This window comes from Artibeus jamaicensis, unplaced genomic scaffold (genome assembly GCF_021234435.1).
Source record: "Artibeus jamaicensis isolate MK-2021 breed Jamaican fruit bat unplaced genomic scaffold, CSHL_Jam_final contig_387, whole genome shotgun sequence".
In the NCBI taxonomy this organism is placed as follows: domain Eukaryota; kingdom Metazoa; phylum Chordata; class Mammalia; order Chiroptera; family Phyllostomidae; genus Artibeus; species Artibeus jamaicensis.
In genome coordinates, this window is record NW_026521812.1 from 6,493,860 (window position 1) to 6,509,633 (window position 15,774).

Consider the following 15,774-nt stretch of genomic DNA (forward strand, 5'->3'; position numbering starts at 1 on the left):
TTTGGTGGAAATCTGTTTCTGGGTCTCCAATTTCCCATCTCCTTCCATCCTGCAGTGGAAAAGTTCAGCCATGTCCTCGGCAAAGCTGAGACAAAAGCCAGGGTCCACAGTTTTGCTTCATATTAAAGCTCAGTCTTTTGCAGCTCATACAGTCTGCCACAGGCCTTGGTAGCTGCTAGACCCACATGGTCATACGTTCTCAGGGGAGAGGGAACACATGAACTCACAGGGTCAGTGCATCACCAGGTGAGAGAGAGAGAGAGAGCTTCTTTCTTTCTCTGGCATTATATTAGCTTGGGTTTGGGACAGACCAGGTGCTTTATCAAAAGAACCAACCAATTCCCAAGCTTTTGTGGGCTTTGGATGGGTCGACATTGCTTAGTTAGACTGACAGGCTTCTTTGGTCAAGCACTTCCCCTTTTGCCTCCCAGCGGTCCAGTATGAGAAGGAAGGGAGGAGTGTTAATCTTCTTGGTGGAGAAATGCTGTCATTTCTTGGGGTGAAGATGCAGCTTCCTGGTGGAGCAATCAGGCTCCTGCTCCCAGCTTATTAATCTCACTGTCTAATTCCCTTTGCTATTTTTACTAATAATGAGCTAACTAGCTATGGTAATGGTATCAGACAACTTTGTAGACCTCACTCCCTTTTTGCCTATGATGTATGAAAAAATGGAAAGTTTTATTTCCATAATTTTAGAGGTATTAATGTAAACATCTATCTAAAATGAAGGAAAATTGGTGCATATATGAATGTTTAGTCAAAGCTAAACTCTTCCTTCTCATACATAAGTTATTTCAAGAAAGGACACCCTTTCCTGTAATTTATCTGGCAGAGCTGCATAGCTAACCTTTGTAAAGCATGGAGCATACAATTGGTTCAGAGACTTTCCCAACTTAAGTACATCTATAAACTCTGAACTCAGCATTGCAAGTTATCCAGATCTTTAGACCCAGCTAACAGTTATTTCCTATCCTTTGTTCACCATTCTAGGCACTGTGGTCCACTTTCAGGTCCCCAAATATGACAGATTTATGTATATATGTATGTATTTATCTATTTATTATTTTTTACTTTTAGTTCATTCTATTGCTCCCACTTCCTCTGGCTTCTTCACTATCTAAACTGAATCTTTCATCTTTCATTCAGATTCAACTCAAGATGGATTCATTCATAGGTAAGTGGAAAACATCTAACCCATAGTGCTTTTTATAGCATCCATTATAACTGACTCTTCTTTTATGTGAAAAATTAACCAATTGTGCTGTTTGTTATTTCAATTAACAAAAGCTTTACATGTGTTTTATTTACCCGAGTCTTGCACAGGGTAAGTTTACTAAACAAGGCAATGTACCCAAAGGGACCCACTGTGTAGTGAAGGAAAAAGAACGTCATGCAGAGGACGTGCTGAAGAGAGGGTGAGCTTGAGAAACACCACTGAAACAGTTCATCTCCTTTGTGATTCACAAGCACAGAAGGGAGAATAAAGGGAGCATGTTTTTAGCTAACAAAGTTTACAATTTTATTTTCACATTTCACAATACAAATGAAAAAAATCTTCTTCCCACTACTCCCCTCCAAAACTATTCTCTCTTTGATAGGAAGAGGGAATGAGTCTTGTCACGCTGTTAGAAAACACCCAGAGTCACAGCACCACGATCTCCTGGTGAAGTAGAACAAGTAATATAAAACTGACAGAAAGAAGCTCCCCTCGCTCCTTATCTGTCTGGGCGAGTCACACAGGTGACTTCATTCTAGGAGCAGGTCCCACTGGCATCATCTCAGGAAGAGGAGGACCCATCACTGGCATCATGGGAGGGCCCCCCATATGGGGTGCTGGCATCGTACCAGGGCAAGGAGGACCCCGAAGACTAAGGAGGCGGAATCATCGCCCCCGCAGGAGGAGGAGGAACAGAGAACAAAGTGGGAGGTATCTGTCCTTGCTGAGGTGCTGCGCTTGTTGTGTCCATCCGGCTCTGAGCCTGCTCCTCCATCCCTTTCTGACAGTGGCCTTTCACATTCTTGGCGCCTTTCCTCCCACTGTGTGTGTTTCTCAGGCGGAGAGTTGGGGGTGAGGTGAGTATCACAGTAGTCACAGTAAAACTTGGGCGTGTTATTCTGAAAGACTCGTAATTCCCTCTATGTTATATTCTGCTTATGTACTGCCTATGGTCTTGATAAAGCTTCTAACTTCAGCGCATCATCATTCACCTACCTCCGAGCTCTGTAGGCAGTAATTATATTGGTAAAGAAGGTATGCAGTTATTCTAGGCGACTATTTCAGTTTTCCTTCCTCCTGGCCTGCTGATGATTGGAATGAACAGTGGTTCAACGTGGATGAGACGTCTGGATCCATTGGTGAACAAGGAACCATTGCTTCACGTTGTAGCGATGCCGCCCAATGGAACCGCCCGGACACAGCCTCATGGTACAGCCAGAACCCTACTCTTGTACCTCAATTTTCCTTTTTTTTTCTCATCAGCAGATCTGATTTTTGTTAAATGACTTGGTTCCTCAAGCACAGTCATGGTAGGTGAAACGTTCAGGCCAGTTTCCCAGCCCCTTGGACTGCCCAGAACTCAGTTATCCAGCCTTGCTTGGTAGCCCGAGGCTTTGTCGAAACCCCTCGCTCACCAGGCACAGCAGACATCTGGCGCCAGCCAGAATGGCCTGTGGTCAGGTTGACCCTCCTGTACTTGTGAACAGCCCGGGCCTTTACCTAACCCACAGTCCTGGCTCAGATCCTGAAACCCTGAGGCACCCACCCAAAAGAACAAGAGAATAATCGCTCCTGTAACCCCTCAAAAACTCCCAGCTATTTCTTTTAAAAAAACCCCATTCTTGCTTTCCCCTGGGCTTCGGTCGACCCGTGGGTGCAGCATCAAATACAGGCACTTGGATCAGGCCACGCAGCTCCTCCCGCGTCTGTCTCTCTGCATTTCTAACTGTAGGAGACGGTCCTTCTGAGGCAGGACGAGGCCTTGATCCAGGAAAGGGCATGTTCCCCCAGCAAAGCTTTTAGATGTTTGCTGTTGTCGTTTTCAGCCCTTGAACTCCAGGAAAATATAACCAAAAATGCAAAACAGGAACGTGACGAAGGGTTTTCAAATTTTCTTAAAAATGCTTATTTGCGGTCAATGTTGCTGTAAGCTACACTGGTCTTGAAGATGATAAACCACACTTAGGGCTGTTTGCACTATTATCTTCTTTTCGAGTTTTAACAAATTTATTAAATAAAATTTGCCCACACTTAGGCTGCTTTAGCTACATTTTTAACTCTTCCTGGCTTTAATTAAATGAGAATCATTGATATTCTGTATAAGGTTTTTAACTGAAGTGCAAGTTAATCAAATGATGAGAATGGTTGGGCTGGAGTCGTCACGCATAATGTTATAATTAATTATTTGTATCTTTTTTATTATTGCATATTAACATAGGGATTATACTTGTCCTCGTATTTCAAAATATTTTAAGATGTTTCTCAAACTGCTGGAAATGCAGTAAAGCTGCTGGGTGTGTCTTACCTCATTTGACATCCTTCATTCCTGTATTGTAGATAGATAATTAATCACACAGCCATTATTCTTGTGAGAGGAAGATACAAGGTTGCTACTTAAAGATGTAACATGATCCAGGCAATGATACTATTTTCTTAAATATGTAGAAAAACAAAAGAGCACAAACTGCAGGACTTCAGAAAAACTGTTGTGTTTGTATGATGTGATAATTTGATAACTGATCTGTTTTACCCAGTAGTAGAATTAGGCAAAAATCTGGGAAATAAAACATATGAGAGGGTTTCCAAGCACTCATTTTATTTTCAAATTTCCTTTTATCCTTTGATGGCTGCAGGGAAGTCTCTTCTGCGCTGCATACCTTTTAATCTTGGAGTTTAGAGAATTGTTTTCTTTTCTCTCCCCCCCCCCCAAGTCCCACTCTTCACAATGAAGCCAGAAGTGCGGCAGGAAGGTGTGATTTTTAATTTACACCAGAGCCTCGCAAATAATGACTTTTCACACCCTCCTCTTGCTGTTTAGCTGGGGGGAGAAGTTCTGTGGCTACTGCTGCAGTAGCAGACTGCATCCAGTGTTGTGATTCTGACAGGCGCTCTCCTGTATTTAACCCTCGTTTTCAATTTTGCAACTTGGCGTTTGTGAATACTTACACGAGAGCGTGCCTTATTTATACTAATTCTCTAAGAAGTGATTTTTGAAGGCTGTTATTCTTTCAGATTGTCAAGTATGAAAGATAAATGTTTTTTCCTTTTCACCACCAGTCTGTGTTGTGGAAATTCAAATGCACAAAAATAAAAAAATACAATATTAACTTTGAGAATTTCTAGCAATAAAAGTTAAACACAGGATCTAATAAATACTTTAGTCTTTCCTTATGATTCAATTTCTCTACAAGTAGATTTCCCTGTCTTTATAGAAGAGTCACTGTGCTACAAGTAAATCTATATCATTTGGATTGAAAGATGAAATTGAAAGTAATATTAAAATGTTGTAAGTTTTTCAGTTTCTCCCTAGTGCATTAAAAGTAATTTGGATTGAATTATAAAAAATAAAGGGAATGAGCTGCCTAAGGAAAAGAGGAAAAATTATAGAAATTGGTATAGTTGTTTTAAGTTTTCTTAGTGGTTAGAGAAAATAATAATGGCATGCAAACATAACTGAATCCTTGAAGATTACTTTAAACAATGTATGTGCCTCTTTCTCTTACGATTATTTATATATTTATTTTCCCATTTTGAGTCTGCCCAACTAAATTCTTAAAAGTGTTTTCTCAATGTATTAGTTTTCCCTAGTTATTTTAACAATCATAATGGCGTTTAATAAAGTTCTAGAGCTGAATGGAATATACACTCTTATTGGAAGAAAAGAAAGACAGAGAAATTTGGCCTTACTTCTCCCCCTTTCCTAACCCAGAGCAACAGAAGCAGCTACCAGTTCTTTCCCAGCTGGGGGGCAGCAAGGGGTTAACCAGTCTTGGTTTACTAAGTATCTTTGTCAGGCTTTTATGTGATTCTTCCTCCCTTCCTCCTCTGCCCTCCCCTTTTGTAAGTGTCAACCACTTCCTGATGAGCCTAGTAGTGGTGAATTTCACACCTTTCTTTTCTTTGTGAAAAACCCTGGGTGTTAATGTTATAGGATTGGGTACCGTGGCAGTCTCTGGCTGGCTGTTAGTAAAGACGAGGGTTGCCTGTGGGAAAAAGTCGGAGAAGGTGAAGAAATTTGAGAAATGAGACTAGGAAATAGGTTCGAATCGGTCTCCTTTTTCAAATGAGTTTTTGTTTTATTGGCAACTTTTAGAGATGTATTCAGAAAATAGTAATTTGAAAGAAGTTTAGGATTAAGAGTCAAAAAAGAGCCTGCCAAAGGAAGGAGCTGATACTAAAGAGCCAATTGGTAAAAAATAAAATAAAATAAGACAACAATCAGAAAGAAAAATTTAAAAATGCTTCTCTGACTTTTACTCTGCAGGTGCATTTATTTCCGGGGCACAGCAATGGAAGCTTGGTCCGTTAACCAGGTCTGCAGGTGGTTGGTGGAGGAAAACTTAGGAGAGCTAGTTCATAGGTTTCAAGGTGAGTTGTTTACACTTTTAAAAAAATGGTAATTGAGCAGCATAGATGTTCAGTGTCCTTTGTTATTGATCATTGATTTTGGTTGCTTTTTGCATGCGAGTGTGGATGTGGAGTTGTTGCTGTGAGGAGCTCGCATTTCTTGACTGACTGGCTGTGTGCATTGATGTAGCATTCACAGGAGAATGTAATATTTCAAAGTCTCAAGAGTTACCTAAAATACATATTTGATACTACTTATGTCCTTAAATGAGGCAGCACTTTTTGTGCAGTGCTGAACTTACAAGTATGGAATATTGCCTGGCAGGTGTTATTAGAAATCATTTCCTGAGATTTCCTTTCAACAAGCAATGGTTGTTAGATAGAATCAGAAAGGAGGCGGCGATAATGTGAAAGGAATAAGATTTTATTGCGACTTTATGCTTTCTCAGCAGACAGCCATTTGGCATTGTGCAACATCAGTGTTCTATCTTTGTTAAAAATACATAACATTTTATAACCTCAGAGGACAGGTTTAGATGAGCCTTTTAACACCAGAAATAGTTTTCTTTCTTGGCATGTTGTGTTTTGCAGAGCTTTCCCAGGCAGGCATATAGAAACTTCTTTTTTCTTTTTCCCAGAGGAAGAAGTAAGTGGGGCTGCTCTCCTAGCACTTAATGATCGGATGGTTCAGCAACTGGTAAAAAAAATTGGACACCAGGCTGTTCTGATGGATTTAATTAAAAAATACAAGCAGAAGAGTCAAGGACTGAAGTCCCCTGGAAGCTCTGGCGAAACAGCCTCGGCCTCGCAAGCCGCAGCAGCCCCGGAGTTCACGTGAGTGTGTTTGTGCATTCCTTATCTTCCATGCCCGCCATTTGCAGTTCAAACCTCTTTGAAAATTGTGTCCCTTTTCAGCTAGCTTGTATGTACAGTATTCCTAACAGCTGCACAAAGAACATTATTTGCAAACTCTTACGAATCAAGACACATTTTTTAATGCACCACTTTTTAAACACTAATTCCCAGTTTTTAGCATGGTCTTATAAACCAGGAGTTCCTCTATAGAAAGCTCTGTAATGAGGGGTTGAAATGCTCATACAACATGAGTGGAAAAGGACCTCTGCCCTTTAGATATTAAAATCAGGGTTTGGGAAAGGCATTTTTGCTGCTCCTTTGCTTTTCCTTAAATGATTTATTTATGTATGTACATGTTTATTTGTCAAGGATTCCTTATAGTAGCTCGTTTATATTCCCTAGAGGTCTATACAATACAATTTACCAGAGACCTTCACAGTATAATTTGCTAAAGACTTTTGCTGTAAGGACTTTCAATTTCTCAAGAGTCTTGGAATGCTGAGCGCTATGATAGCATCCCACAAAGATCAAGTAGAAAAATGCGTGGTGGCTTTGAAGTTTAGGGATGTTTTCATTAGTTTGTTTTTTCATCACTGACTTTTGTAATGAAAAGGAATGGTAACGGGAATATTTTAATATTAAAATATTTTAGTATTTTAAAATTAAAATATTCATTTTACAGATCCGTGCCCCAGGATCATTTCAGGCATTCTGATTTGGTTTTTCCCTGTTCTGAGACTTTTTGCAAGGTTTCTAATGTTAAATAATTGCTGCAGACTAATTATTCATTGATTTTAAAAATTAGATTGTGATGTTTGTTGAAATCCATTCTGTGTGTTTACTTTAGTTTTTTCAGATTATATCTGTACTAATATATATTTCTGTCTGGTTGTCTGATAAGCAATATAAGGTTAGAGAGACCTGGATTACATCATTTGATTTCTAGAATATTTGGATGTTTGGTACATGGAGTGGATGGGTAGGCATGAAGGGATGGTCCACGGTTGGTCTGGAGATTCTGCCACCTCATTTATTTGAAGGATGTCTCCTGAACATTGTTTTGACAAATCTATGTAAAAGCCCACTCTTTGTAAGTGAGTTTGGACAACACTCCCATCATATATTTCCACTCCTTTCCAGCAATGGGAGGGTAAGGAACTATTTCCAATAGAGCCCAGAGTGGTTTCCCAGCGTGCTTGGGATGGCTTGGACTTTGAGCTGAAGTTCTCTTCAGTGGACTGGAATCTCAATACGGCCTTAGCACAACGTGGGAGAAAACAGACAGCCTTGTTTCCACTGCAAAACAGTTTGTAACATTCTCTAATCTTCGAGAAAAATCTCTTCCCCTTATCCCAGACCAGCGTAGTCTTGTGTTAAATATTCCACATTGCTGACCTGGTTAAGAAAGCCATTTTCCAAGGTAGCCAAAGCTTGAAACATGGGTTGTCCAGAGATCAATGACTGAGGGCTTTTTACTCTATCCAGTAAGCAGGTGACTCATTTTTAAGGATTGTGTTGTGTTATATTCAGGTTATATTATTCTGGTGCAAAACCATAATTGCCGAATGGCTTATAAGTCATGTTTGGTTAAAGTCCTTATTGTCAAAATGTTGTCACTTGACAAATACATTGTCACGTGGGAATCATAATAGAAGGATGAGAATATGCAGTTTACTTAAATTCTTCCAGGAAGTGCTTAATAAAAGTAGGAAACCTGGTACAGTAGAAAAACCCTGGAGCTAGGTAACAAGATAATGGATTTGAACCCCCTGTTCTGGTATTAGCTACCCATCTAACCTTGGAGAATTACTTGACTTTTCTTAGTTTCGACTGTAAAATGAAGCAAATAGAATAAATGACGCTTCAGATTCCTTGTAAAGAGTCTATAATGGCATTCTAGATCAGAGAGTCCAGATGGGTTTCACCTTGAGTGCATATTTCATTTAGTGGCTAATGGTTGACTGGTACCTTTTTGAAAAGGATTTGTAGGCCACATCTGGAATTCAGCATCCTACTCAGACTTAGGCAAGTGCTAGGACTCTATAATGGGTAGGAGTATTTGTACTTGCTTTTTGGTTCTTGTTCTTGTTGAAGCTGGTAGAAAAATGGGCGAGCAGGAAATTGAAAAACAGAGCAAGCTATTGATTAGCTTGTGGCGGTGAGCAAGTTGCTTTTCCTTCTGGGCTTCAGGTGCATCTCTCAGAAAACAAGGGAGTTAGTGGGGTGTGGTTCTGACATCATGAGATGTCACAGATGATTAAAAGGTCCCCCAGAATGACAGCGAGTGGAGAAGGGATCTGGCATAGAGTTTCTTTCTCTCTCTGTTTTTTTTTTTTTGCCAAATAAGAATATTAACCAATAAAAGTAACATTCTATTATCACCATCATTTCATAAAGAAAAGGATTATCTTACCAGCACTTATAAGTATGACCTATTGGTGAAAATAGCCTTGTGAACTGGCATTGGTCTGTCTCCTGGAACCTGTAAATTACTGAGGGAGACGACCCCAGAGCATCTTCCTTTCAGTTCCTAGTCACGACTCTGGAGTGGATCTTGGAAGTAGACCTTGATCATATGCTAACTGTGGGCTGACCCCACCCGACCCTGAGCTCTACCGTGACAGCGGTTGGAGCTCCTGTTGACTAGTCCTTGACCCACCTTGTGTTTCTTGGTGACAGGGATGAACAGTCCTCCATTCCAGCCAACCGTGGGGAGCAAACTCGAACTTTCCATCCCGCTGAAAACAGTGATAATGGACTAATTGACCCCAGAGTGCTGAAACAGAGGTGGGGCTCCAGTTTCTCAACATTTAAAGCTGAATGATAACATTTGTCTTTTTCTAAAGGAGATTTCATGCATTTAAATGTATTTCCAAGTGGAGACTTTTTATTTTCCTGGGAGATAATTTTTTAATCAAATGATGAAATATTTGGTAAAAGGTGAAAGTTAAATTTTCCGATCTTTGTGTTGGAGAACCGAAGTTTTGAGATTATATTATGCATCTTTCAAGTACCCATTAGTGAGGAGAAAGAGGGCTTTCACTGTTGTAAACTGCCCAGGGTGATTGGCAGAGGGCACAAAGATAGAATCTATTGAGTGAATTATGTCCTACGGCATATGCCTCTGTAGGAGTCTTTGTTTTTGTTTTGAACTTCGTAGTTGTTGTTTTGACCTGGCTGGCCCTGAGGGGGGCAGTGCTTGGGTAAACGTTTCCTTGCACAGTAATGCTCTCTTACTCCCAGTGCTGCTTTCCGTGGCTTCTGTTACCCTTGAAAACAGTAAATGAGACATTCCAGAAAGAAACAATCCAGAAGTTTTCAAACGTGCACCGTTCTAAGTAGTGTGGTGAGTCCTTGCCTTATCCTGCTCTGTCCTGCCTCGGCTGTAAGTCATCCTTTTGTGCAGTGGCCAGCTGTCTACCTGTCTCTTAGTTACTTGGTGGTCCCCTCGGTTTTTAAATGGACTGTCACAGTATCACGGTGCTTGTGGTCAAGTCATCTGTATTTTACTGTTAGAATTGTTCTGCCTTAGTAGTAGGTAGTGTTGTTAATCTGTTACTGTGCCTAATTTATAAATTTAACTTTAACCTAGATATATATGCGTAAGAAAAAAATTAAGTCTGTATACAGCCTTCTTTGGTACTATCCGTGGTTTCAGACATCCACTGGGAGTCTTGGAATGGATCCTTGGCAGGTAGGCAGGACTGCTGTATTCTTACACTGGGTATAAGTGATGTAATATTTCCGTATACGGGCTACACTGAAACAAAGGAAAACCACAGACCTAGAGAACCAGAGCCGGAATGTGGTGCTCAGACAGTCCTGAGAGTGACGACAGGTACGGTGGTAGGCAGCCTGCACGGCGTTTCCCAGCCACTGGGTCGGTGTGGTTCATGTATCACTCATAGTAATGTCTTCAGCCACTGATGAGGACATACTTTTCCATAAAAGTACTACCATTGAAAGGAGAAGTGCTAGCTCGCATAGGAGAATAATCGGGTACTAGATAGACAAGACAGAGTGTGGTATTTTGGTAGTTCTCACAAATCCTTGGCGTTATCATCTCATTTAGGCAACATAGCAGTCCTGCCAGGGGGACATGATTTTTTCTTTTTCATAAATGAGTAAAACTGAGACTTAGGGAGGTCAAGGGGCTTCTCTCTACTCTTCCTAAATGGGCCATTCTCACCTCCATGTGGTTAACCACCCTTAGGTGGAGGGGGGCAGGGAGTGTGGGGGGTAGTCCTAGCTCAGGGAACCAAAGGCATCAGGGCCCCAGCGCCCCAGGAGTGCAGGGAAAAGCTGCACTTTCGACCAGGAGCGGTTGCAAAATGGGCATCTGGGTTTGGGTCTGGGCTGTTCTCTCTGTTCTCTCTCTTGTCCATCACCTTCAACCTCACACTCTCACCCCTGGGCACCAAGGCCCGAGCTTCTCAATATCTCCCAATGTTAGGGCTCATCTTCCTCCCCACCACTGGCTCCCGTTTGGGGTGGGGAACAAGAAGGTGGAAGGTAATGGCCTACGTGAGAATCACTTCCATTGTCTTTCTGTTCTGAGCTATGGTTCAGAAAATGTAAATGCATTTTTTTTGGTGGTTCATCTACCTCCTTTCTGCTTGTGGCTGCGTGTAGATTCTGAGTGCTTTCCTTCATTGTGGCTCCAGGTGTGCAAGGTAAGCCATGAGTTCCCAACGACCCCTTCCATCATAAAGCTTCCAGAGGGAACCAGTCCCTTCTACAGGTGTTCTTGCGTGAACGAAGATGGGAAAAACATAGACCCAGTGATGTGGCCCTAGAACCACTGTGCGTAATAATCATACTTTCCTCATGGTTCTCTTACAAGCATTAAAAATAGATAATACCTGCCTTGGCTAGGTTGCTCAGTTGGTTAGAGCATCGTTCCATTACGCTAAAGTTGCAGGTTTGATTCTCGGTCAAGGCACATATGAGAGTCAACTAACAAATGTATAAATAAAGCAATTTTTTCTCTCTCTCTTTCTTCCTCTCTCTCTCTAAAATCAATCAGTAGCCCTGGCTGGTGTAGCTCAGTGGATTGACTGCGGGCCTGCAAACCAAAGGATCGTGGTTTGTATTCCCAGTCGGGGCACATGCCTGGGTTGCAGGCCAGTTCCCAGCAGGGGACGCACGAGAGGCAACCGTACATTGATATTTATCTCCCTCTCTCCTTCCCTTCCCCTCTAAAGATAAATAAATTAAATTAAAAAATCAATCAATAAAAAAATGGATAATGCCTGCTCAGTGCGAGCTTAGCGGAAGCACATGGAAGGCACTCAGAGAGCCCAGTGTGCACAGCACTGCTCCCCGTGGGATTTCCTCTCCCCTTAGGTCTTCTTTCTTCTCCCTCTGCTGCCAGTGAGAGATGACAGTGGCTCCTTCTAGTCACACAGGACTTTTTTCTAAGTCCTTTGATGGGGTCCCATCCTTGGCATGGTCCTGAAATACTGGCAGGGCAGGGTTATTATTCCTGTGTTTTTACACAGTCAAAGGAACAGCCTTGCACTTCCTGGTACTTCTTGTTCACAGTACATAGCGAGAGGGAGAAGACAGTAAGACTGTCTCAGAAATGAAGAGATGATGCGGACCCTGGCCCGTGGAGTCTGTGTGTTGAGGCTGCGATGAACAAATTCACATGGACTACAGAAGCCCTGTGGAGAAAAAGGGACGGCATGGCCACTCTCCGAGTGAGAGAAGGCCCCGATCCCTGCCTGGGCAGGCTTGTATTGCTCTTCTGGGTACATTACATCGAGGATGGTCCTCATTTACTACGCACAGGTTCACTTTAGGTGATTACCTTTTATAAATAACAAAAAAGGGGTGTTGCTAATGCAAGGGGAAAAGTGGTTGAACTGGTTACACTCCATCCTTGGGAGGTTTAGTGTAGACTTTAGGAAGTTACTTTAAAGATACGCAGTAAACATTTCTGCCTCAATTCAGAGTGAAGGAGTTTTAGCAAAGAGCAAACCTTAAAGTGGTTCAGGTACAATGCAGGCCTGATTCCCATGGGAAAGCTGATCTGTGGGTTTGGCTTCTTGTGTGCAGACTCGTGCCTGTTGGTTTTCCAATAGGACTGGGCTACATTCACCATGCCACTCGAAATGGTTCCCTATAAAGAGAAATTGGGGGGTTTGGAACCCAGAGTTGGTAGTGCCACATCTCTCTAATTGTAAAGTCTCCCCTAACCTATTTGCCCACCGGCTGCCGATCTCTGCCCACAAGCACTTTTGAGTTAAACATGTCCAAAAATGAACTCATGTGCCCTGATTTTATATGTTTGGGTGTAAGAATCACAAATCCACTCTAACTTAAGACAGGGAGTTTATTGTAAGAAAGGGGCTTTGTAGCACCAGGAACTGGTGCTGGGGGGCTAAGGTGGAGCTGCCGCCCCCTTAGGCAGAACCAGGCGATAGCCATCGCTGTCTCTGTTCTGCTTCCCTCGCCTGCCTCGTTCTCTTGTTTCTCTGGAGGATGGATTTACCCTCGTCCTCAGGGCTGCTCTGGCCGCTCCAGACTGGCTGGCATGTTGTCGCCTTCCTTTTACCTATTTGCTCATCCTCGAAGGTTCTGCTCAAAGTCCCTCCTTCCGAAGTGCTTCTACTGACATTTCTGGCCAGGCAAGGACCCTGGTCTTCTACATGTGGTATCTTCGCTTCACTTGTAAAACTAGATAATGAAAGTGAGGACTTTAAAGTCTGCCAATCCTCATTAGACTGAAAGCACTTCAAAGACAAAGACAGTGCCTTTTTGTCTGTAAGCACAGATCTGCAGTCTCTGGCACAGAGAGGCTGTTTGTATATTGAGCTGAGGATACGTTAGCTAATGAAGAATAATGTATCTTCTTGGGGCAGGATAAATATTTGAATAGCATCAATTTCTTTTTTGACCTGTTGATGTAGTTCATATTAAATATACTTTTTTAACAGTTAAACTCTAGACTTTATAAGCCACTCACACATAACAGGCTATAGAGCTGATGGTGTTTGGCTACACGTTTTTTATGAAGCCGAATGCTCTCCAGGGGCGGGAAGGGACGAATGGTGGATGAAGAGCTGGCTTCGAGGTCCCACACACCTGGGTCGGAATTCCGATTCCTCCAAACGCCTACCAGGTGGCCTCTGCACAACTTGGATGGCAACACCCACTAACATATGTCGTCCTTGACTCCAAATGATATAACAAAAAGGCAGTCATTTTTCTTGTGATATTGTAACAGAACCACTGGGTTCTGTTGCTCTGAGTTCTATTGCCTGCCACCGATAAGAATCATAATTCCTAACCCCGGAGCCTTACGAAAGGGAAAGAAACTATTTATTCAAAAGTTATGCTCCCTTTAAAAACAAAAGAAGCACCCACAAATGCACAGTCAGGCATTTGCCAAACCAGGCCCATCAGAGGTACTGTCTCTCAGGAAAAGAAATAGAAGTCTGTAGCTTAGCTGGACAGAGTCCCATCTGTATTCTTGCTTTTTCCAGTTATGCATGCTTAGCTATCGAGGCTCCCTCAGTTAATCCAAACACACATTCTCACTGTAGGTTGGTGGGGGGTCCCTTGGCTGCTACATAGTCAAGAGGCCTCTCCTTCCCAAGCCTCACAGTCCGGAGAGAGCCTCACACGGATGCTACATCCTGCTCCTTTCTAAGTTGTGTGGTTAACAGCCCCGTATGACTCAGAAAGAGAAAGAGGGCGAGCTACTCAGGGCCGTCCTCCTCTCCTTCCAAGCCACATGGCCAGTGCTCCAGCATGGCTAGGAGAGGGAGCGGTTGTCTCGGCACCTGGGTTTAAATCCTGGCATGGATCTTCCTCTGCAACCCCATTTCCCACTCCTCCTACATCGGGTTACATCTGCCAGCACTCTAGTTTCTTCTGCCTTTCTCAGCTGCCATTGTTAGTCCAGGCAAGCTCCGTCCTGCGACGTAGAGCTAACCACCTTCCTGCTCTCATGCGGGAGCAACAAGCCCCTCCAGCTACATCGCAGCGTGGGTTAGAGTCACACCCATCCCCTGGCTCTGAGCAGGATCAGCTATATAACATTACTAAAACACTGGCCAAGTTCTTTAGATACCCAAGGTAACTCTCAATGGTCCTGCTCCGCTCCGCCCCCATCTCCCACGCGATAACTGTGGGGGCTTTTTCCATTTGGGGAGACCTCTAGCTCAGCATCTTGTTACAATATCTTTTCCTATGTTCCCTAAAGTGAATATGTGCTGTCCATCGGATTATTTGTAGACAAGTAGAAACAGAGGTTCTAGAAGCTAAATGTTCATCTGACGTTGGCCCTTGAAAAGTCTCTGGTAAAGGGGTGTGTGTGTCCCGATGGGTGAGTTTCCTGTCCCAGAGACACCCCAGGTGCTGTGGCACGGTGCTGTCTGCCGAATTGCTTTCATGCCCTTTCTTTATGGAAGAATTATGTCTCATAATTCTTCTCACATGTACCGGTGATCCATTGAGAAGAGGTTTTTTTTTTTTTTTGCAATGCTAGTCTTTATTTTTCATCTACACTATTTGCAACTTTTCATTTCTCTTTTAGTACAAATAAAGCATGAAATCAAATCAGCAGGTAGAGATTTCCTAAATGTCACTTTAAAAACATGTCCCTTGAACTTTTAATAGATGTGTGCAGATGTTTTGCTTCTGCCTTTGGGCATAATTATAAATTAGTCATGGTTTCACGCACACTTAAAAATTATTTTAATGACATTTTTAGCGTCTGGCTACTGCTACAAAGTGCTAGAGAACGCTTTTCCCCCCCTGTCCATGCTCGCTCAGTGAGGCCAAGGTCAGTGGGTCAACGTGCGATGCGTTGCTTGCAGGTGTGACCCCACACACAGCCCAGTCACGTGTGCATCGTCTAGCACAGAAGATCCAGCACAGAAGATGGCATGTACCAGCCTAGTTTCATTTCCATTAGTGCACATTCCAGTGAGTTGTGTGATTACTCCTCTCACTTCCTGCACATTTGTGTCCTCTAGAGATCCCGAGATCTGGGGGTGGGGGGCTGTGAGGAGCCAGTCTGATTCACCTTTGCGGCATATGGCAAAGAGGAGGTGACCAGCAGGGTTTTATTACCCGGAGGAAGAGAAGCACGATGTATTTTTTGTGGTCTCATCTAAATTGAATTAAATATACTCCTTTCAACTTTGACTAGGCCCAAATGGAGTGAGGAATATTGGCTAAGATAGAATTGAGAGTTCTTTCAGTGGAGGAGATCTTTGGAACCAGCCAAGGGGGAGTTGCAGAATTAGGGAAATTTGGTTGTCATTAATGATAAATAATTCTCTGACTCCTGCCCCTTTCCACTACATCCAATATAAAGTCTTTAAAGAGCTCCAAAACTGAGC

The 15,774-nt window shown here is 42.7% G+C and overlaps 1 protein-coding gene across 3 annotated transcripts in view; it reads left to right on the top strand.

Moving 5' to 3' along the window:
• The first annotated feature begins 5,134 nt into the window (after positions 1-5,134).
• Positions 5,135-15,774, top strand: part of SAMD3 (sterile alpha motif domain containing 3) — a 31,520-nt gene continuing 20,880 nt past the window's right edge. For 2 of the 3 annotated variants that reach the window (XM_037147912.2, XM_037147913.2), the window contains exons 1-4: positions 5,173-5,255; positions 5,481-5,584; positions 6,202-6,397; positions 9,098-9,205. In XM_037147912.2, the coding sequence (XP_037003807.2) occupies positions 5,239-5,255; positions 5,481-5,584; positions 6,202-6,397; positions 9,098-9,205 (425 nt within the window). In that variant the 5' untranslated portion in view covers positions 5,173-5,238. Of the gene's footprint in view, positions 5,256-5,480; positions 5,585-6,201; positions 6,398-9,097; positions 9,206-15,774 lie in introns of all 3 variants that reach the window. The other variant, XM_037147914.2, reaches the window with a different exon arrangement.